Source organism: Neovison vison, chromosome 1 (assembly GCF_020171115.1).
Source record: "Neovison vison isolate M4711 chromosome 1, ASM_NN_V1, whole genome shotgun sequence".
Lineage (NCBI taxonomy): Eukaryota > Metazoa > Chordata > Mammalia > Carnivora > Mustelidae > Neogale > Neogale vison.
The window spans coordinates 221,197,904-221,221,743 of record NC_058091.1 but is presented as its reverse complement, the minus strand read 5'-3'; the positions used below and the strand labels follow the sequence as shown (position 1 = coordinate 221,221,743).

The 23,840-nt window shown below is 39.0% G+C and overlaps 1 protein-coding gene across 8 annotated transcripts in view; it reads left to right on the top strand.

The window, feature by feature from the left end:
* Positions 1–23,840, top strand: part of MAST4 (microtubule associated serine/threonine kinase family member 4) — a 553,319-nt gene that overhangs the window by 492,126 nt on the left and 37,353 nt on the right. For all 8 annotated transcript variants that reach the window (XM_044267825.1, XM_044267824.1, XM_044267823.1 and 5 more), the window contains 8 exons: positions 3,698–3,799; positions 6,376–6,508; positions 10,090–10,157; positions 12,801–12,886; positions 19,142–19,350; positions 20,727–20,865; positions 22,599–22,731; positions 23,613–23,778. In XM_044267825.1, coding sequence (XP_044123760.1) covers positions 3,698–3,799; positions 6,376–6,508; positions 10,090–10,157; positions 12,801–12,886; positions 19,142–19,350; positions 20,727–20,865; positions 22,599–22,731; positions 23,613–23,778 — 1,036 coding nt within the window. The remainder of the gene's footprint in view (positions 1–3,697; positions 3,800–6,375; positions 6,509–10,089; positions 10,158–12,800; positions 12,887–19,141; positions 19,351–20,726; positions 20,866–22,598; positions 22,732–23,612; positions 23,779–23,840) is intronic.

Genomic DNA, 23,840 nt, shown 5'->3' with positions numbered 1-23,840 from the left:
ATCTGATTGGTGGCCCACGGCTCTTCCCCCGTGGAGATATCTTGTGGGCTATCTTAAAGACCCATGAACTCTAATGGCTTCCATTCTGCATCTCAGATCAGCAGCTCTCTCTTAGATTTCAAATTCATGTGTCTGCCTGGCTGTTGAGTATCTCTCCACCAAGGCAGTAATCCTAGCTCCCACATTCTTGCTCCTATGAGGCTGTAAGAACATCTATCTAAGAGTCTTCAGTGGCTCCATTCTGCCTACAAGTAAAAACCCTAACATGGCCCGTTGAGCGCAATGCATTTTGTAATGATCTGTTTGGGGGTTTCACTTAAACAGCATGAGAGAGTTCTTTGAAAGGAGAGGGGGCTCAGAGGTAGAAGCAGGGTCCCTGCTGAGCAGGGAGCCCGACACGGGACTCTGTCCCAAGACCCTAAACTCATAACTTGAGCTGAAGGCAGACGCTTAACCAACTGAACTACCCAGGTGCCCCAGATAGTGCATTTTTAAACAGAAGAAGCTGATAAGAGAGTATCTGTATAGTCAGCTTCTTTGAGATACTCCTGTAATTCCACATACGTGTCCCAGAATATTACTAAAATTACTAGTTTAGTCCTGCGTTTTTCATTCCTTCAGAGGCTTTCTCTGAAATGGATAGAATCAATGTCCAGAGTGATTTGCTTTGAAATCTGCCCCCAGTGGGGTTCCTGGATGGCTCAGTCGGTTGGCCATCCAACTATTGATTTCAGCTCAGATCCTGATCTTGGGGTTGTAGGGTCAGCCCCACACTAGGCTCTGCACTCAGCATGAGTCTGCTTGTCCATCTCCTTCTGCCCCTCCCTCCTGCTCATACTCTCTCTTTCTTTCTCTGTATCTCTAAAACAAATAAATACGATCTTTAAACACCCCCCCCCCACACACACACACACTGGGTTTTATTTCTGTTTAACAGACCTGGCAGATTGTTTCATGGCAGTTATTTAAAAAAAAGTCATAGCTTTCAAAAATCATGTGAATGCACCATATAAGAGACAAAAAATGTTGATTTTGAGGTTGCCTGGGTGGCTCAGTTGATTAAGCCTCCAACTCCTGATTTCAGCTCAGGTCATGATCTCAGGGTTCTGAGATGAAGCCCTGTGTTGGGCTCCACACTGGGCTCCAAGCAGGTTGGGAGCCTGCTTAAGATTCTTTCTCCCTCTCCCTGCCCCTTGCGTGCTCTCTTTCTCTTTCTCCAAAAAAAAAAAAAAAAAATTAGTTAATTAATTAATTGTTGGTTTTTAGGAAAATTTGTCTTTTCAGCAGAGAAGCATGTATGTTTGTGGTATGAAGAGCAAGCTTTGGTTATGAATAGGAATTTCTTATTTATCTTCACAGATAAACATTTCCTTCAGTCAGTCCTTGTGGGAAAATTGAAACAGTCTTCAGAATCGCATTAACAGTGTCCTTCCAGGGTTTGGAGCTAAACAGTCACAGGGGAACTTGTGCCTTTTAGATGGAGTCTTATTGTGGGAATTGCCTTTGCCTTCCCCAGGATGCAATTGTTGTCACTTCCCAGCTGTGGCATTGTGTGCCTGCAGGGTATCTCCTGGCCACTTTTCCCATTGTCAGTTTTTTGCAGACCCAGACAGGGTCCCCCTGCGGCTTTGAACAGCTTGATTTAACTGATGTCTTTTTAAAGTCCCCAGGTCTAGGTCAATTCCAGATGAATGCTTTTATGTCTCCCTGTGTTTTCTCTCTTAGGTGTATTTGCCAAAGAAAATACTATACATAGGAAACTATAACCTACTCAAATATGGGTCTCAGTATTTTTTTATAGTAGCCAACACTTAAAATACAAACACAGGGTATCCATTAGTGTTGGCGCTTGCTTTTGGCAGCCTGGAAACGCTCTCTCTTCTCGTGCTAACTGTGTGATTTTGTTTGGTGTTGTCTTAACAAAACTCCCTTCCCAATACTGTTAGTAGATAAAATGTTGTTTGAGTTAACATTACCCATTGTGTGTTTTGGCCTTAGTTACAGCTGATAATTCTTAGAAGTAACAAGTAGGAATGAACTGATTATTTTTACAGTTTTTAAAATGGAATTTGTGTAATCTAAACTAACTAAAGATTTTTTAAGATACAGAGTTCTTTTTTCTCTTTGAACAGTTCAGCAAAACACATTCAGGCTTTTTAGATTTTCTTATATTCCTGAATTTGTAAAGCAGTAATTAGTATAGTAAGAGGAAATTCTGTATGTAGCCCACATTGTCAATCACGAAGTTAGGTGGCTTTTTTGTTTCATCTGTAAGATTTTCTGTTTACTTTTGATTAAGAAGAAGCTATAAAGAAGGCATATAACCATGCTTCTTGGCATTCGTTATCTCTTCCAACGTCTCTCTCTGGTGTAAAACAAAAATTAGAAAGAAAACCTAATGCAGTTTAAATATTAAGTATAACTCCTTATACATGTCTTAACATCCCAGCTGATTGCTAGGACCTGTAGTTGTTGCTACAAGTTGGTTTTCTTTGAATGCATTCTGTTCCACAATTATTCACCAGCGGTCTTTTTCCCGTGTTTTTTTTCTTTGAAATGTTGGCTCTTTTTCTTTAACCTATATATATGTTTCCTATACCTACATTTTGGAAAGTTGCCTTTGATTTGATGGCTTAAAATTCGTAGACCTGTTACCACTAAGTTTCATAATTTTTCACAGATTTAGTCTGCCACTTCTTTTCATGAGAGGGTTGGTTCTTAGAATAAAGCACCTTCAAGAATGATTTTAAATATTTATTAGTATGTCTGTGAAATTATGTTCTATTGTACCAGGATCTTCTCTATGTGTGTTTTTTTAGGTCTTAGAGGAAAGTAAATCATGCCAATTTAAAAATTATGACAGCCTTAAAGTGAGTTGGCATAAAAGTTTACATGTTTAAACTTGTACAACTTTGGTTTTATGACTGCCTTAATGCAGATTTACCTTATTTCTTCAAGAAAGTATCATTGAAATTTTTAATGATTCAAACTGAATTTTATTCTCAGGATATTTTTTGTGCTTGATGAGGCAGCATGTGACATAAAATTTAAAAAGATGGAAAGTCAGTTAAATTTTACTGAGTTGAGTACCTAGGTATTATTTATTCAATATATGAAACCAAATTCGTATGTGTGTATGTGAGTATAAATGTTATCCCCCTAACATTTGAAGTAAGCAATGCACACTTCTTACACATTATAACATAGTGAATTTATAGGCTAATTGTGGTACCCATGTAAGATCTATTTCATAACATAAATATATTAAATGCCGACAATAACAAAAGCAGACCTTCACTATATTAGCCATTTCATACTTCATTTTGCGACATCTGGCAAATCAAGTCTCCTTATCTGCCCCTCACTCCACTTGTACCATGGGCTTAATGTGTCATAATCTGTTAATCTCTCTATCATTCATGGTTCACATTGAGAGTTTCAGTGTTTGATTTTTAACACAGAATAAATCAAAGTTTTACAGATGAAATTTAGCTAATAGAGCCATTTTGTAGATAAAAAAGTTTAATGGTGTTCATTTGTGAAGCGATAATGTTTGCTTATCAATCCTTAAAAAGTATTTCCTAAATCACTTAATTTTCAAATATTTGCAATTATCTAATTAATGTACTTGGCTCATTTTCTTTTCCATTTAGTAGAGCAACTCTGTCTCACCTTTCTTTTTGTTGCTTTCTCACAGGCTCATGATCGTTCAGAAAGTGGAGAATTGGCATTTATTAAACAACTAGTTCGAAAGATCCTAATTGTTATTGCCCGCCCAGCTCGGTTATTGGAGTGCCTGGTAAGTTGCCCCTAGAGGGAACTCCATTATTTATTGTTAACTGTGGGAAAGCAGTGACCATCAGAAACCTCCAGTTTCATTTGGCTTCAAAGACCAGAGTTTAATGGAAAGAGTCCACAGGAGCTACAACTTGTGAATGTTTATGAGCACATCCCCATGTGATTTTGTTTTCTGGTTTTAAGTAAAAATTCTAGGACTTGTGCTGTATTGAGTGATAATCATATCACATTCTGTTCAAAGTGGAAATATCATCGTGAACTAATAGGCTTAATCTTATCTCAGCACCATTACTGTGTGACAGCTCATTTAAAACACGTGCTGGGCCTCACTTTTTTGGAGCTGGCAAGATGCAGAGAGAGGAAAATCAGAGAGAGGGTTTATCATAACCTGCAGTTACTAGTATTTTTTTTTTAAAGATTTTATTTATTATTTATTTGACAGAGAGAAATCACAAGTAGACGGAGAGGCAGGCAGAGAGAGAGGAGGAAGCAGGCTCCCTGCTGAGCAAAGAGCCTGATGTGGGACTCGATCCCAGGACCCTGAGATCATGACCTGAGCCGAAGGCAGCGGCTTAACCCACTGAGCCACCCAGGCACCCTGCAGTTACTAGTATTTGTTCTTAAAATGTGGCACGTTAGAAACAGATGCTCGGCAGCAACCCACTTGGGAGAATATAGTAGCGTCCCATATAGACTGGAAGAAGAGAAACTTTCAGAGTTGAGTTCATTTTGTCCATTATATTGCCCTTGGTCATTTTCCTACTTTAAAATTTTTGTTTCACGTAATTTTGGCTGAAATTTTAGTCCACCCTGTGAACAAATATGAAGCTTTGAAGATAAGACTAGTTTTAAGGGGCTTAACATAGTATCAGCACTCACTTTTAAGTTCTGCTAGCCATTAAAGTGTAACACTCCATGCAGTATGGCTTTTCAGAATTAAGCATTCACACATATACATATAGGGGGGTATTGCTAGGGTTTTGATCTTACTTTGATTAACATGCATAGCTTTTTATAATAGTGAAATGTTCACAAGCCCCATAGATATATACCAATGCACAGTGAGTCATGTGAGAGGGGAAATCTTGAGGAAACAGGGAGGGGCATGGTGGAGTAGGTGTTTCCATCAGTGGCCAGGACCCTTAGAACCACAGATTCGGAAGCACCATTTGGCATTGTCTCTGGAAGGATAAAGGGGAACAAATACTCTGGGAGAACCGTGTGACTGGCAAATGCAGGCAAAAGGAAGTCTCATTTTGTACTACGTCTCCCATTGTACTTTTTCTGAATTAAGCACCACATGTTTGTACTTCCTGTATTTGTTTCATTTGGGGAAAAAATAGCATTTAGCATTAAAACTTGTTTCTCTGGACAACCACAGATATGCTAATAGAAGATTTTGCCTTAAAAGAGGAAATGAATTTTTTCAGTAATCCCTCCTCACCAGAAGTGAAAAAGTAAAAGTATAACCTTTCAGGGATAGAAACAGGTGAACTTAAGAGTAGAATTGAAAATGTTACGTTCTCAGCACTATTAAAGCACAAATGAAACTGGAGCTTCAGAGTTTGAGGGGTTGGTTTCCAACCAGTGGTCTTAGGCCTGCTGTTTCAGGCCTGCGTTTTGTGTCCTTGTAGGTTTCTAAAAAGGGTGCTGAATGTATATGTGAATGTATATGACTTTCCTCCATTTGCAGCGAGACTTCTTTACATGGCCTTTAGAAACCCTTGAGTGATCTTAGGTGAAATGCTGATATTCTAAAGTTGTCTAGTTGGGGTATTAATTAAAATGGGAAACATCTTGAGGGGATAACATCTAGGAAATTTTAACTAAAAATAGCCTCTGTGGTTTAAATCTGCAAACATAATTGTATACAACAAGTAAACCCATGACATCAATTTAGAGTGATGGAACTCTAAAGATTTTTATTACATCCTAGAAGTAGCAACCAAAGCGAATAAAATACATAGGCAAAATATGCTACAAAATTTTAAAAATAGACACAGGTAATAGCATTAGTTTTGTAATTTTGTCTTTCTTAATCTTCACATTCCATGAATATTAACTTAATTTTAGAACGTACTAATAAAAAGTGGTAATTTTGATATTTTAAAAAATACTTTTGCACCCTTTTGTACTAATGGAGTTTCCTGCAAAACCTTTGAGAATATGGATTCTAGCATTACTCCTTTTGAGGCTGTTTATGCAAAGAGAGAAACTGAATCTTCTGGATGAGATTTTAGATTTAAAAATTTTACTAAAAAAGGCATTATTTGAATTTTAGACATGTTCATTTTCAATAAGATAGCAGTAGGATATCTTCAAGGTTGCATTTTAAGGAAACTGGAAGTGGTTCCTCTATGAGTTACCAAGGACATGCATGCATTGCCTTAGAATATGAAAGCCTTCAAATATGAAATAAGAATTGCATACTTTTTAAAAAGCCGTTTGCTTCCTTCCTGCATAAACAACCCGTAACTGTGTATATTGAGCAAATCTTATTGTGAGAGGAATTTATCTAATAAAACCTCAGAGAATTTTGGCTCAAATAAGTATACATCTGTGTTTGTCTTCTGCTAGGAATTTGATCCTGAAGAATTTTACTACCTATTGGAAGCAGCAGAAGGCCATGCAAAAGAAGGACAGGGTATTAAAACCGACATTCCCAGGTACATCATTAGCCAGCTGGGGCTCAATAAGGATCCTTTGGAAGGTACGTACCTTGGTTGGGCTGACCTTTCACTTGACTGTGCACTACGACTTCAGACAAGAACTTAGCAAGTCTTTACTTTTTCCACATGATTTAGCTCTGTCTGTTGAAGAGTGCAAATTTGGGGAGCCAGTTGTGCTTTGAAGAAAGAAAGCAACCCTTCACTATGGGGTTCACAACTCACTACACTGAGTCCCAAAGAGCAGGTGAACCTGACCCATTTTGTGTTCTACCTAGAGTGTGGGTCTGAGGCCTTGAAATCCCAGAGGCCTGTCAGCCTGACAATACCACAACGTCCTGCGAGGGTTCAGATTACAGCCTTCTCTGAGTACTTTTTCTCTTGCAAAGCTCAGTAGGGTTCTTCTCAAGTGTACTTTTAATTTTGAAGATGTTGCTAAAGAAATTAATTATAATTAATTTAAAAGTGACATTTAAAGTAATTGGGGAATAATGCAACTGACGATAGATTTAGACGAGGTACAGTGTTGGTAGGTAGATTTTTGCATGTAACAAAAAATTGTGAAAAATGGTAATATACAGGAAGGCCAGTCGGGGGGAAAATGTTTCTAAAAGCTTATAGGTCTAATGTTATTAAATACACAGAAGACTAAGCATCTTGTTAGTGGTTTTTTAAAAATCTAATACCACTAAACTACTCCTCTGCCCCCAACCCTTTCCTGCTCTCTATTATTTGGATTAGCCTTTAAAACACTTAAGTTACATACCGCCTAGGAAGAGTCAAAAGCAATCAAAGACTCCTTAATTCGAAATCCTCTTCCTGGTTCGTAAAATTGAATTTGCAAACAGCGTTTATCTTGCTAAATTGTTTGTAATGATGGTAACTGTTGGCACAGATATTTTCCCATCTAAAGCCCAGGAACCTGCTGCTCTCTGCCCTGCTCTCCTGTTTCCCCCGCTTTGTTTGCTCTTACGGCCATCGGATCTTTGCTTCCAGTGAAATGATGCATGCATTCCTGGGAGATAATGCCAGATAAATTTATATTGTCCTGAAAGCAGTACCACATCAGATTCATCACTTATCAGAGGCTGGTGGCTGCTTTTCCTGAAAAGTTCCCTGGGGAGAGATTTTTTCCCCATGGCTTTTAAATTACCATCTTTACCTTTTTGAATCATGAGTCTTCAGAAATGGTTTAAATCAATGAAATAAAAAGGGCAGATGTTTAATGGTATTTAGATGAGTTTTAAAAATCTCTTCAGGCATTGCAAAACGATGCCTTAGCTTCCTGCTTCAAAAGCTGACTCCTGGTTCCATTCCATTACTACTCACTGCTTGCAAATAATATGTATTTCCCAGATAATAGTTATTTAGCAGAAATCCTATTTAAAACAGCCATTTTTTAATTTGTTTTTTTTTTATGAAAATAATTGGAGTGGGGAGGCTGTCAAAGTATATTAAAGTGACTGTTCACGCTGGTAGAGTTGAGGTTGGTTCAGCCCTTGAACTGTAGAGCGAGTGGGCTCTTTGCAGTTTTCTTAACCCGACAGTAAAGATCACTGTGGGCTGAACTTTGGTAGGTGAATCATCTGAGGCCCATTTATGTGCCTTTATAGAGACTCTAAAAAAAAATCTTAATGGTGATCTTGGACAAGTTTTGAATTTAGTGATACAAACTCATCGCTGGGAGTCATGTTTTTAACTCTTGACGCTTCATATTCTTGATTCTGATCTGACAGTGATTTTTAATCTCTTTGTTACCCCTTAACATGCCATTATTTAGACTCTCATCTACATTTATTCCCCTTCTTGTCAACACTTACACTAACAGACCTACAGCCTGAGCTTTGAAGTTTGGGGGTGAGGATGGGGAGTGGAAAAGCTCAGGTCTGCACCCTGGCCCCAGCCCTGTGGGCCATGACCTTGACCCTGCAGCTGATGAGCCTTTGTGCCTCAGTATTCTTTCCATAAAACCAGGGAAATGGGACCTATTTGTAGAGTTGTTTTTAGGATTATAGGAGTTCATCTCTCCCCCCAAGATGCAGTAATGCTTAATAAATTTTAGGTACTGTTGCTCTTTTATTTAAACAATATTAAAATCCATCTTATCCTTGAGAGTCCCTGAGAGTGAATACATTTGCGCCCCCCTCCCAGTACCCCAATCTAAAGTGCCCATCATGCAGGAAGTTGACATCACTTGAATGACACTAAGAAATCACCTGGTTTGTACTGAGCTCATTTTTATTTTTGAATTTCCCCTACTGATAAATTAGGAAAGTTAGTGTCAGTCTTCAGTTATTTTAGATTCTGGAGTTTGTTGGGTTTTATCCGAAGACAACACTCCAGTGTTGTTTTGCTTCATATCTTTTATGGGTAATCTCTCCCAAAAAGGATGATGATATTTGTAAGAATATGAATACATGAAATGAGAGTCTAAGGACTACTTTTAGATGCATACAAAAATAGGTAACTAAAAACTATAACTTTTGCATAAGTTACTATATATAATTTAGTATACATGTTCAATTTTGAAAAATTAGAAAATATAAGTACCTATGATCTTACCACTCAGAGATAACTAACTCCCCATCAGCATTTTGGAGAGAATTCCTTCATGTTCTTTTTAATTAAACACCTTTTTTTCTTTAAAAATAAAAATTAAAATGAACAATTAAATGAATTAGGTTTCTTCGTTTACTTATATAGACTCAGAGATGCATTCCATTGTAGACTGAGCAGATAAATGCTGTTTTCTTCTTCTTTTTTCTTTTTTTTTTTTTTTTTAATTTTATTTTGGTTTTGTCTCTTAACTAGACCACCAGGATAGTACTTAAGGTGGTGTCAGGCATGTGGCATCCAGCTCAGGATTGACTAACTTAACAGGGTGTAACTAATAATCGTAAATAACCATCAATATTAAGTGAACACTGCACTTTTGTTAGTCGACATGCTAAGAGCCCTACAGGAATATCCTGTATGATACTTACAAGAAACTCTCAGACATGAATACATTGTTCCCATTTTACAGAGGGGAAAGCCTGTGGGTGAAAGTTCCCTAGGATGTGCTGATCATGGTGGTGTGCTGAGTTTTTTTGTTGTCCAGCCCCTCTCAACAACTACTACTTCCTTTGTGAAAAATTGCAAATTCTTCATGTACTAGGCAGGGGATATCACTCAGTGGCTGCAAAGAAACAGAACAAGGAATATTCAACCTCAAGTTGAGGATCATCTCTGATCTGGAGTCAGTGCGTCTTCCATGCCTGTCTGAGCCTGGGAATATGTGCCTCTCTTGAGAACCCAATGATAAGAACAGTTATTACATACACACCCCTGCCCCCCAACCCTAAGTTTGTGTTGGCCAGTCAGTCCTGCTAGCTGAAGCAGAGGCCCAGCTCTGAAGTACCTAGGATCTAGGTGTTCATGAGAAATGGGGTTCCAGGGGAGGGCATGTCCTGAACAATTTCCAGAATGTCAGTTATCAAGTCTTGCCATTTTTGATTTAAGATTTTCCCATGGGTACATTGAAGTATAATTTTTTTTTTAGGTATTGAAGAAGTTACTTCTTATCTAGTTGAAATTGTCCTATTCTCTTAAACCTTATTTTGTTTTGTTTTGTTTTTTAATTTAGAAATGGCTCAGTTGGGAAACTATGATAGTGGGACAGCAGAAACACCAGAAACAGATGAATCAGTGAGTGTAAGTATCTTTCTCGATGAAATACAGTGTTGGTTTTTCTGTTTATCAGCTTCTGGAGATTTGCATTGTGTCAGTAACTTTATTTCTTCCATAAGCATGTGTTGTGCTTCTGTGTGCAAGACAGTAAGCATATAATTTTAGCCCCTCTTTCCAAAGAGAAAGAGATTAATAAAAAGAAACCATACACAAAAAATAAAAATGATAAACTCGAAGAAGATGTACAAAGAAAAAGGGCCCTGTGCTACTAAAACATAACATTGACAGAGAGTGACCTTAGTCTTCCCAATCCAAAAAGATCTCCTGAGGAAATGGCCCAGGAGCTGCGGTATGAGAAGTTACTAGGGTGAGAAGGACATGGAGGGAACATTCCAGGCCCAGAGTGCAACCTGCACAAAGACTGTGTCACAAGGGATCAGAGTGCATCTGAGGGTAAGGGCAAGGACATCATAGAGACTGGAGAGCTGGGAGCAAAAACCAGACATTGAGGTCCTTACTGTTCATCTTTGTCAAATCTTTTCTTTCAAAGAATGGTGGGAAGTTATGAACTTGGGAAGAAATGTATGTGTTTGTGGGGTTGGGACAGATGGACAGGAAGTTGACCCAGTCAGAGTTACAGCTTAAAAACAATCTTACAACGGCGGTATAGATCACAGATGGGGGGAGGGGGGCACATAGGGGTGACCATGGAGAAGCCACTCAAGAGGCTTGGCAGTGGCACAAGGAAGAGTTCCGGGATATTGGTGCCATTGTCCCTAATTGTGAACACCAGAAGGGGAACCAGGCTGAAGCAAGTTGGGGGTGGTCAGGAAAGAGAGGCAGCTGTGTAGCTTGGGGGCTAAGTCTCTAGAGTAAGATGACCTGGATTTGAAAGCTGGCTGCATCTCTCACTAACTGTGGGCATCTTCTCTGTGCCTCAGTTTCCTCTCCTATAAAATAAATATATAAGGTGACAAAATAATAAATGAGATAATTTATGTGAAATAGTTAGATCAGCAACATTATTACATGCTAAATAAATGATAATTGTTTTGTTACCTTTATCCTAATTATTATAATTTTGAATTTTATATTATATTATATAATTATATTATAATTTTGAATTTGGATATTATAATATTATAATAATAATAATAATACCATAATATTATAATTTTGAATAAGTGTAGACTTAAGTTTTGGGGGGACATTCAAGAAGAGCCATCACACTAGCATCCGTCTACATGGTGTGGGATGTCCCAGTACTTGGAGGGTTTTTGGTGGAGTTCTGAATGGGGTAGGAGTCATCCATGGGCATGAATGTGGTCATCTGGATGGGGAAGAGTTAATGAGACAGGTGGGCCTTGAAAAGGATCTTTTGAGTCCAAAGCTGCAGGGCCCCATCAGAGTGGAATGGTAGGACAAGTGAGTAGTTCCAGTCTTGAATTATGTCCTCTGAGATAGGGCATTAGCAGTGATGACTAGACCCAGGGCCCATGGCCAGAAACCTAGGTGAAATAGAGAAGAAGAAGAGTGGCTTGGTTGAGCAATATAAGTAGCTCAGAGGCCACTTCATGGCCCCTGAAGTCACCCAGGATAGTGAGAGAAGCATAGAGGAAGGTGGGAAGCTGGGTACCCAGGTCTTCCTTTGATAAATGGGACAGTGTGTCAACTGATGACAGCATCCAGTGGGGGAGGGTGACAAACACCTCAGACTCATGGGGTTTCTTCCACAATTACAGGAAAGAGCTCTGGGCTCTGCAGAAGGAGCAAAGAGGCTGTCCATGCTCATCCTCTCAGTCCTAAGATATGTGGAGTATGAAAGAATATTTCCAAAACAAACAAACAAACCCATTTTACTTATTATTACCCTTTGAACTCAACTTTTAAAGAAATGTCTTTTTGAGAATAGATATCTAACCCATGGTAAGACTAATGATGTGGAAGTCAGGAGAGGCACACATTGCCTCGTTGTTGCTGACTCCCTTTTCCAAATAAGAACGGTTGCCACAGGAAGGACAGACATCCTCTGATCAGGGACAGAAATGCTGCACCAACTGTCCTTCCATGTAGAGCCACAGTGGCCCCTTTCTATTATGACTGAAATTAGAGTTAAGGTTTGACATTTTAGACTTAATCTCAAAACTTGAAAAGACTGGGATGAGGCTAGCTTGAATAGTTTACAGAGGTAAATTCAAGTTGGAAATTTTTTTTAAAGATTTTATTTATTTTTTTGAGTGAGAGAGAAAGAGTATGAGCAGGGAGAGGGACAGAAGGAGCTAAGCAGGCTCCCCACTGAGCAGGGAGCCCAATTTGGGACTCGGTCCCAGGATCCTGACTGAGATCATGACATTAGCTGAAGGCAGAGGCTTAACCAACTGAACCACCCTGGCACCTCCAAATTAGAAATTTTCAAAAGCTTGGTGCCTTCGTCTCCCAGAAATGGAGGTTCACTTAAACTAGACTGAGGCTCCGTCACGAGAGGCAGTCTCTCAGCACCGCCCTGCAGAACTCAACTTGAAAGCTGTGTGCCAGCTTCCTTTGGCTCAGATACTGCCCTTCAACAGATTCAACACCAGAGCATAGAATGCAAATGTTATTTGTGGTACTAGTAAAACCATTTTCTTGAGTTCTCAACTCTCCTAACTTCCTTATTTTGTTTCCAAGAGCTCAAATGCTTCCCTGAAACTTCAAAGGAAACCTCGGGAAAGTGATTTTGAAACGATTAAATTGATTAGCAATGGAGCCTATGGGTGAGTAATTCAAGAAAGCTCTCTATTGTATTTTAACACACCTGAGTAATACATTCTTCGCATTTATCCTAGGCCAAATAGACCTCATTAGGGACTTGAGTTTTCAGTTCACTGCTCCTCCACTGGTGGGTATAATATGCAGCCCAAATCGTTTTTCATTTAGATACTCCATCAGGAAAGCCTATCAAGTGACCTGGAGTTATTTTAGAGGTATGGAGAAGGAGACTTTATAAAGTAAAGGTACATTTTTATATATACCTGTTTCCGCTTCCTTTACTGTGCCCTTGGGGTGCAGAAATACCTGATTCTTGGTCGTATATATGCATACATACATTTCTATCTGGATATATATATAATCTATATCTCTGAAAACATGTAAATTCATATATAGATAGCATCACTACTTAAGAGTTAGCTAGTACTTCCTCTCTGACCGCCAGTCATTCTGGTGAGAGAAGTACTTAAATGAGAAGACTGCTTGAAAATTTAAAGCAGTATATTTCCCTCAGTCTTTATATTATACCAGCATTTTGTTTTGCTTTTCAGCTGAAGTCCGTGTTCTTATCTGGTCACATTAGCGATGCCCCCTTCTTGCTTCTTATTTAGAGACACAGGGTTTTCCTCTCAGGGCGTAGGAAGGGTCAGTGGTGAGGAGATCCTGCTGAGTTACTAAGAAACAGTTAGGAAGGGTAATTAATACACATCCCGTGTCCTGATCCGTTTTAGACAGCCCAAGAGCTCTAGTTTAATTAAGTATTAATCTCAATTCCATCTGTATATGGAGAGCAATAAACAATCCCATAGACATTTATTGCCATTTATCACACAGATGAGCAGATGAGATAAAGTGATTTTTGTTATGCCACAAGGGATATTTCTCCTTATGACTTTTTTTTGTCTCTAATATTTTCCACACCATTAACTTCGTGAAGAACTTAAATAGTTGTGAGTCCTTTCTGTGCTTCACTGATTTATTTCCAGGATTATGTCAAATGGTATATTTCTTTATGTGGCTTGAAAATGTTTTCTGATGTCCTATTTTCATAACATTGTCTTTCATTCAAAGGCCTCGCGGAAACTTTATCCCCTAAGAAAAATGATTTAGCATATAGTCGTTTGTGAGTTTTGTTTGTTTCTTACTTGGTTGTAGTTCCTGTTGGTTCTTGAGATCCTCCGAGGATTTCTTCCTTCATTAGGGAAAAACACGGGTCTTTCATTTAATGGGTCTCTGGGCTGGAGCACTGATAGATTTTATTGGCAGTGGAATTCTAGAATAAGATGATCTGTGAAGCACCACTTTTATCAAATTTGGGCATATATCTTAGCAGTATTTGGAGTTCTAATTGGTTGAGTAAACTCATTTGTAGTGCAATTAAAGCGCTGTCTCGTAGATGAGGTATATCACACTTCGGGGACTGGTTGGGAATATACAAGAAGTTAAACAAGCTGTGAATCGGTAAACAGCCCGGATGCAGGCCAAGTCATTAATGGGCTGACAAGCTGCCTGCGGGAACTTCTGCCCAGCAGCCAAAACTTCTTTCCCTCTTTTGCTCTCCTCAGATTTAATCTCCCATTACATTTCTGACAGATTTCCCCTTCGTTTTAATTCTTTTTAATTTAAAATTTGAATGGCGCTAAACCCATTTGTCTACCCAGTCAGGATGCTGAAGGCAGGCTTCTGGAACCTGGCTAAACACGGGGATGCTTCTCTGGGCTGATGAACTGAGGCTGTGGGAGGTTTCCTTGGCGTTTGTGTTAAAGTCCACCACTCACCTTGGTGGCTTCGAGTGACCTTGATTCTGCGACTTAGTGAAAATCACCTGTGCTGGAAACTAACCCTGTCATTAGAAGGCGCTAAATAACACATCAGGGTTTTCTCAACATCATACTTAGTGACAGTTCATGTTGTAAACCCAGTCTGCTAATTTGGTATCATCCAGTCTCCTCTGCTGAACATGTTTTGTACACTGAGCACTGGTTTATTTGTATTTTCTTCTCAAAAGAGCCCCAACTGCTGTTGATGTTATTTCCGCCTAGTCATGGGGAAAGAGGGGCTCAGAGGCATGGCTGGTCACAGGTGTGCTGATTCCAAGCAGTGTTCCTCCCTTCTCCAGGTGCTGCTGTTGCAACTTGGAGCCGTCTTTTCTTGATTCCACCTGGACTTTTAAAGGACAGCTTTGGCTGTTTTCAGAGTGAAAGAGTAAAACTGACTTAATTAAAAAAAAATTAAGTTTCAAAGGCACAACATTTCTGTCCCACTTTGCGTTTTGTTTCTAGCTTTGCTGTACTTCATTCTCTTTGATGCCTCAAAAGATGGGGTCATTTATGCGACAGACGCATGTGCATAGGTTGGTGGCTACAGCTCTCTCCCTACAGCCTTTCCTCTAATACGTTCACTCTTGTTCGCATGTACAGATTTGCTCGCACGGATTCATGCCCTGGGCTTTCGGGTTTACGCATTATTTTATACACATGAGATACTCACACTCCAGAGAGGACCGATTCATTCTGTTCTAGATCCCATCAGCTTTTGATTCCTTCTCTCTCTACCCTCCCACTCCTCACTTCTGCCTGGGGTGAAAAAAAGCTTGACTGAGAGAGGACAGGTATCCGGCTCTATGCATCATCCCCCACCCTTGGGTTCTATTATTTACCAGGCAGATCAGTGTAGGAAAAAAGAGACAGAAGCAGCCTTTTGAAAGAAAGCAGCCTTTCTTTCAGGCCAAACTGCAGAGAAATGAGGGGCTGAGTCAGTTCAGGCCAGTTTTATAACCTTGGATGGTGTATAGCTGTGCTTAGCAGTGTTAGATGTCTTGTCCGTCAGCCAGCTTCTGTCTCTCTCTCTGTTTCAATCTCTCTCACCCTCTCTCTGCTGAATTAAGTCAATTTGGAACATCAGCTTTCAGGAGAGGAAGGAGGGTGTACATGAGAGAGGACAATTACTGCTCAACAACCGGATTTCAGCATTAAAAAGACTATTCCAAGGCAGTAAAGAACTGTAAAAACAAGAACATAAAACAAAGAGATAAGTAGCTACAGCAGATTCTAATTAAGAAGCGTAGTTGACTTTTGCAACTTGATCAAGATATGAGCGTCCCCGGGCAGTGATGTCTCAAGCTACCTATAGGATTAATTTCTGTGGATGTAGGTAAATTTCCCTAGGCATTGACTGATGATGTTAAGCACATCCTAGTAAGGCAAAGCAAAAAGTCATGAGGTTCTATAAATTGCAAGTCTGAGAGTAAAGGTATGGGTCCTTCCCCATTCACAGAGTGCCCCTGGGAAACCTAGTTCGGACGCCAGTCAAACTGGGCCCGAAGCCTCTTTCTCCTTTTTCTTTCATTATATGGTGGAAGGCTGTTCTTCCTTCCCCACTTCCTGTTCTCAGACATACGGCTAAGCAGTTTTCCATGTAAGAAACACTGATAGTTGATTGAAAATCCCATGGCAGCCCTCTGACAGTCTACAAGTGAGGTTCTTAGTATCATGTCTGGAGGGTGCTCAGTGCAACATCTACTCGGTGTGAAATATCCAAAGAGAGAGAACGTGAGCTGTATTCTAGTTGACTCTCGGTAGTAGGCAAGCACTTATGTAAAGATACTGTTTTTTTCAACATTTCAAAATCTAAATTTCATTTTAAAATGTAAATTCCCTGTTTCAGAAATTCGTCTTCATAACAATATTTGTTCCCCAGTGTTTGTCTTCTGTTTCTGAGTAAGTCAGGTTATTTTCTGTGCTCCCTTTGTATCTGTCTGTCCACTTTCCGAAATCTGATTAGGAGAAGCTCAAGGTTTTGGGGGGATCTTGATTTTATGCAGTCAGTATTTGGAAAAAGAAAAATAGTGTAAAAGTCTTTGATCCAGAAAGAAGTAGTAGTCGGTTGGTTAATTAAATTGGTCAGAGTCGGAAATCATTAAAAAAAAAAGATGTATACTTTAAACATACTTGTAATTTCAGATGCATCCTGAAATTAAACATTTCAGTGTAATCTAAATATATATAAATACATATATATGAATTTAACTGACTGGGTGGCTCAGTCAGTTAAGCATCCAACTCTTGATTTTGGCTCAGGTGACAATCTATAGGTTGTGAGATCCTGCCCCATGTCCTACTCTGTGCTGGGCATGGAGCCTGCTTGGGCTTCTCTCTCTCCCTCTCCACCCCCCTACCCACCACTCGTGTACTCTCTCTCTTCAAAAAAGAAATGATAATCATACACACACACGTGTGTGTGTGTGTGTGTGTATAGTTCAGTAGTCCTCTGATATAAGGCCTTTTTAGGACAGCCTATATAAACCATCTTTCTAATACATTGTTTTTGTTTTCTACTGTTCACTGCTTTAAATATGAAGCAGGAACTTGAAGCAATCTGCGTGTAGGAATCTAGACTGTATTATTTTTCCCACTTTTGAAAACCTTCTCACCCATACTAAATCAATAGGATTTTTATTTAGTAGCTCATATTTAGCATATCTATCAGTACTTTCCAAAGCATTCCATTTTTTTTTAAATAAACAACGAAGTTTTTCTTTTTCACACTCCTGTTTCATTGGTTTAAATATTTGTTTAAATTAGTTAATCCTGATATCAAGCCTCACCAGAAAAACAGGTGTAGGAATAAACCCAGCTGGTGAGAGCCCCAGCGTTTGACACCCTGAAGAAGACTGCTAGCCTGTGTGGAAAGTGTTGGCCACCCAGCTGGCCAGCTCCCCTGTCAGTTTGTGGTACAGTGGAAATAACAGCGCTAGATTCTTCCTTGAGTTGGTTATAAAAAGTGTGGGTAAAAGAGATTTTTTTTATACAGTGAAGGAAAGAAGAGAAGACCTAAGAAATATTGGGGTTGGGGGGAGAAGTAAAGCAAAAACAAAAAGGTAAGGTTTAAACAGAGACCGCAAAAAAATTGATTTTGCAAGTGAAGGAGAAAGACGGATACAGTGAAAAGGCAAACATACAAATTGAAAGAAAAATGAATTTCTAGTTGAACAGTTGGGAGGAACATGTGAATATCAGTTAAACTGAGATTGAATATACTTCAGATTTATGTAAGTGGATTTTACTCTGGGAGATTGTTTCAGCAGGGACTTAGAGGGTTATAGTCCCCCTTGCATTCAGTTTTCATGAGCAGTGAAAATTAACAGTGGAATATGCATCTCAGATCAGATAACCCCTTGTTTTAGGATACAGACGTTCGACATCCTTTACTGTGAGTGATTGCTGTTTAGGTAAATTATTATTTATTTGAACATTTCCTAACCTGAGAGCTCACATCTGTTCCACAATAATGACAAGTGAAGAGTAACTTAGGAGCAAATGAGCCAGTTGAAGATACTTTCCTTGTTGCTCATCATTGCCAGGTGAGGTTTTAAGCCTCCTCCTCCTCTTGACTGGTTTCTTCCACATCAAGCTTCGAAGAGTCCATTGTCTTTGCCCAGCCAGAATTGGTACTCTAGAGTATGTGTGTGAGTGCAGCCTCCTCATTTTACAGTAAAGTTGGCTGTCCCCTTGGCCATGGGTCGGATGGACGAGTGTATTATTGGCTTCCTTTTATGTTGGGAAATGCATTTTCTGTTGAAACAGCCGTAGGTGTAAATCATACTGATGTATGTAGTGAGGAAATACACTACTCTCCATTGCAAGACAGCCTCACATGACCTATTACATACTTCTCATTTATCTGGAATTCCATGGGGAGTAAATTACCCTCAAGTTGGAAGCCACCTACCCTAAGAAGCTTTGGTCCTTTTTGCAGATCCCAAGGGTACCATGTAGAAAATTACTGCTTTAGTCAGTCTAGAAAAAAATGCCTAACATATATCTAATGCTTGAAAGGATATAGCTCATGGTTGTATATGTCCTTTTTAAAATTCTTTTCCTGCTCTGACTTATATATTGAATGTTGCTTTGTTTGTGGAAGAACTGAAAATATCGGTTAGCTCTTGGAAAATAGCTCATTCAGGAGACTGTCCATTTCTGTCCTTGCAGTGAAGATGAATTTGAAGTCTTATGTGTGACCAATGACATTTAGCGAAAGAATAAGAAATAAATAAATGTAGCCATAAGATTTTGGCCTGGAGTGGGATGTTTGTAACTGCTAGGATAGTGTGTATGAGCTGAATTCCAGCAGCAATGTGAATGCAAAAAAAAAAAAAAGAAAGAAAGAACGAAGAAAAGAGAAGCTGGCCATCACATGGTTTACTGTATCCAGAAGCATCATCACTTCCCGTGAACCCCAACTCTTGTGCTCCTTTTCAGGGCAGTCTACTTTGTGCGGCATAAGGAATCCCGGCAGAGATTTGCTATGAAGAAGATTAACAAACAGAACCTCATCCTCCGAAACCAGATCCAGCAGGCCTTCGTGGAACGGGATATCCTGACTTTCGCAGAGAACCCCTTTGTCGTCAGCATGTACTGCTCCTTTGAAACAAGGCGCCACCTATGCATGGTCATGGAATACGTGGAAGGTAAATCAGTGTCTGACACAGAGAACATGACACCTTTACCCAGAAATCACTGGCTCCTTATGCGGTGGAGACCTTCCCTTTGGGCTGCGGAATGGTTGTAGCTGCCTAGGAACTGAAGCCAGGCAATGAGATGGCTGTATTCCCAGTCATCATCTTCTGATAATTGCTTGTAGAGTGCCTGCTCTACTATAACAAAGGGAAAATTAGTGCTATTTGGAAGAAGGTGGTTTTTCTTTTTTAATAGCTTTTAATCCTAACTACCTCTTCTCAATTGGTCATTAAAGTTAGAATGTAGGTGATGGGATTTTTTTCCTACTTACTTTTATCACATAGCATAAAATCATTCATTACAATTGATCTTTTAAAGAATGAATTAAAAATACATCCTTTTTTGGTCTATGGTGTGAAATTAAAAATGAGTTAGGGGAAAAGAACATACAAGTCAAGAAAATTTACCTTTTTTTTTGGACATTTATGGCTTACCTTTTAAATATTCTTATTTCCTTCCATTTTACATTCAATCTCTGCATTTTTGGCCATGACTTATTGACATAAACTAGGTTAATAAAAAGAATATATCAGGAAGGGCCAAAACTGTCTGCAGAGCATCTAATTTAGAGCATCTAATTTAAGCTCTAAAACTTAGAGGAGCAGAACCCCAAAACTATAAAACTCAAAGAAACATTAAATATCATCTAGTTCAACCTTTTCATTTTGCAGATGAGTGAACTGAAACCCGAGAAGGGGGTAAACTTACTAGATACTTTCCTTGTGGACACAAGACAAAAGCATAGCTTACCTGATTTCCACCCAGTTTTTTTTTCCCCCATGCCAGCACTGGGCTTTATTAACCTTGGTTGTGTTTACCATAGCTGACATTTGTCACATGTTTAATAAATATTAGCAATATCCTAAATTCTTTACATAGATTACCTCATTTAGTCCTCACAATAATCTGAAAAGGGATGACAGTCTTATATCCTAATATTACAGGAAAGAGCCCGGTCTAGTTTGACTAAGATCTACCTGCCTTAAGAGTCAGGGGTAGGATTTGAACTCAGTAGCCTGATTCCAGAACCCAAGCTTTATGCTGGTGTATTTTGTTCTTCAAATTTCAGTTCCGCTTCAGAGCAAGTCTGCTCTCTTGGAAGGACTCCTGCTTTTAAAAAAAAAACAACTTTTTTTTCCCCCCACACCCCACACCACATCTTAATTAGAGACGTGATTACTCTGTGCATGGTCTCCACTTAGGAATTTGAAACGCTGTGTCTGGGGATAGAGGGCATTCTGCTTTGAAGGTCTCTAATCTGAACTATGGTCTTCTTCAATCCTAGCTGATAACTCCACCTGCTAAATCTTGTGCTTGGGTTTTATAGGAGGTGACTGTGCTACATTAATGAAGAACATGGGGCCTCTCCCTGTTGATATGGCCAGGATGTACTTTGCTGAGACGGTCTTGGCCTTGGAATATCTACATAATTATGGAATTGTACACAGGGATTTGAAACCAGACAAGTATGTACACCAAGGAAACACATCTCTTTTTCCACACTATACAAAAAGTTGTTTACTGTCTCTAAAACTGTTTTCTTTAATGTTGCTTTGCACGTTTTGAAGTTCTCCTGTAATGTTCCCAAGTGAGTTATTTTGGCAGTTTATATGATAATATTTATATAATAATTTAAAGACTTTGGTGCTTATAATAATAGCTTGTAAGAAACAAAAGAAAAAGATGATATAAAGCCAGGATTAGTTAAAATTTTCTAAGTTTTTTTGTCATGTTCAGTTTTGAATAGCTTCTAGAAATGTGCTACAAGTTTTTTTCTGGATAGTTTCTGCATTTGGTTTTATCCCTATTCCTTCCCTACGCCACAATGATATACTTGGTATTATATTCTGTCTCACATTTAATACTGAATTTAATTTTTAATCTTCGTGACATTCGTTTTAATGTCTGATTTGAGATACAGATAGACTCTTTTCCCCTCAAATGACTAAGTTATTCATCTTGACACCATTTATTAAATGTTTTATGCTTTCTCTACTAATTTCATATACCTCTAAAAGCATTACATGTTAACATGTAAAGATTCTAAGCGTGCTGAAAATTTTATGATTTACAATTAATTCATGCTCATTCCAGAGAATTTTGAAGTACAGAAAAACATGAAAAAATTCATTCACAGCATTACCTAACAAAAACAACTGTTAGAATATGAACTATTTCCTTTCTGTAGCTGTTTTTTCTCTTTTCACATCCTCTCTTCCTTTAACATTTTAATTAATTAAAATTCTATTTTTCCTTTGAAAATGAAAACTTTAAAGATTAAATTAATAAAAGTGTCACATGTGAATTCTTTGCATTATATAAGAAATCTGCATTTTGTGCTTAATGAGCAGAAATTTATAATTGATCCACAAGTTGAAATCTTGAACAGTAGTTCATTTTTCTGTCCAAGTTCTTTATCTTATGTGTCACTTAAATCACAGATGGTTGCTTATCTTAGTTTCTGATGTATGGCATGGGATTATTGAGAATACTTCTCTATTTTATTATTCTGAAAATAGAAAGATATCAGAGTCCCATGCTTATATTTTTCTAAGTTTAAACCTGTAAATGATATTGTATGTGGCTGTTCCAACAAAGATTAGCCAGGCCAGGTATCTGGCCCTCCCTTGTGAATCACACTCATGAGCCAGATACACATATGTAATATGTTAATGGGACCCCATCTCTTTCCAGGTTGGTTTTTTTTTTTTTTTTTTAATTTTATTTATTTGACAGAGATCACAAATGGGCAGAGAGGCAGGCAGAGAGAGAGAGAGGAGGAAGCAGGCTCCCCGCTGAGCAGAGATTCTGATGTGGGGCTTGATCCAGGACCCTGGGATCATGACCTAAGCTGAAGGCAGAGGCTTAACCCACTGAGCCACCCAGGCACCCCCCCCCAGGCTGGAATTTATATTGAGACTGATACCTCTGGGACCTGGGTGGCTCAGTCAGTTAAGTGTCCCAACTTTTGATTTCCAGTCGGGTCATGATCTCAGGATCATGAGGTCGAGCCCCGTGGTGGGCTCCATGCTTAAGATCCTCTCTCTCTGCCCCTCTGCCTTTCCCCTCTTTCTAAATAAATAAGATTGATACCTCTACAGTAAATAGTCTTACAAATTGCCAAGAAAAGGAGAAAATCTAAACAGAAAGAAAAGAACTTCAAAGTAAGTGTTATCGTATGTGTCCTTTTGCTTCATAGTTTGCTGGTCACCTCCATGGGGCACATAAAGCTGACAGATTTTGGATTATCCAAGGTGGGACTAATGAGCATGACCACCAATCTTTATGAGGGTCATATCGAGAAGGATGCTCGAGAGTTCCTGGACAAACAGGTAGGCTTGGCTGCAGCTCAGCTGGAGAGAGAGAAAGAAAAAGTACGATATTGCCACTGACGTTCCGAATCAACTTGTGTAAGCCAGGTCTGCATTAGGACTGGGCGCTTAGATGTCTGTATGAGCCTTACGTTTAATAAAGTGCAAATTGCTTCCATTTTTCTCCCTGGGCCTCTTTGAACTGTCCGTTCCTCCACATTCCTCCCCCAGCATTATGGTCTATTAGCAAGACGAATGATGTAATTGCACACAAGTGAGAATGTGAGAGAGACAAATGGAAAACTGTTTTTGTAAGGAATTCAGGAGTCTCAGCAGAGTACTCATGAAACTCATGATGCATTGTACAATCACGGGTGCTAAAATCCGAGCCATGGCCCATTTCCCTTTAAGCATGCCTCATTACCATGTGCCCACAATCTGTTCATTGTAAAGTTACTTAAGGTAAACACATCTCAACTGTCATGCTTTTCTGAAGTAACCAGGATGTGACTCTATTTGGTCATATAAATACTAAAGTTATCTGTGGTGGTGACTGATTAAACATGTATCATTATATTAACTTTGAGGATTAAAAATGTTTTTAATACTGTGAAATAAGTGAAACCACCAAATAGCGTCAAACCTTCCATTCAAAATTACTCATTAGACATAGTTTAACATTGCAGCAGCTTTTTAAATTTCCCCTTTTTGCTGTTTAAATATTTCATTGCCTTTGGGTTATGGATACTGACTTATAATTGCTGTTCCTAAGTTCTTCGTCCGATTGGATCTCTGTGGTTGAGCAGGTGCGCTCTGGGCAAAATAATTGGTGTGTAGCCATCTCGCTCATTTTAATTCATGTCTAATATTCCAATTATTCTAATATTGCAATCATCTTTTAGGTCTGTGGCACACCTGAATACATTGCACCAGAAGTGATTCTGAGGCAGGGCTATGGGAAGCCAGTGGACTGGTGGGCCATGGGGATTATCCTCTATGAATTTCTGGTTGGATGCGTGCCATTCTTCGGGGATACTCCAGAAGAGCTATTTGGACAAGTCATCAGTGGTAAATATCATCAGGCATTCTCTTCAAGCGGCTGTTGGGAAACAGCTATTTCATGCAATTCT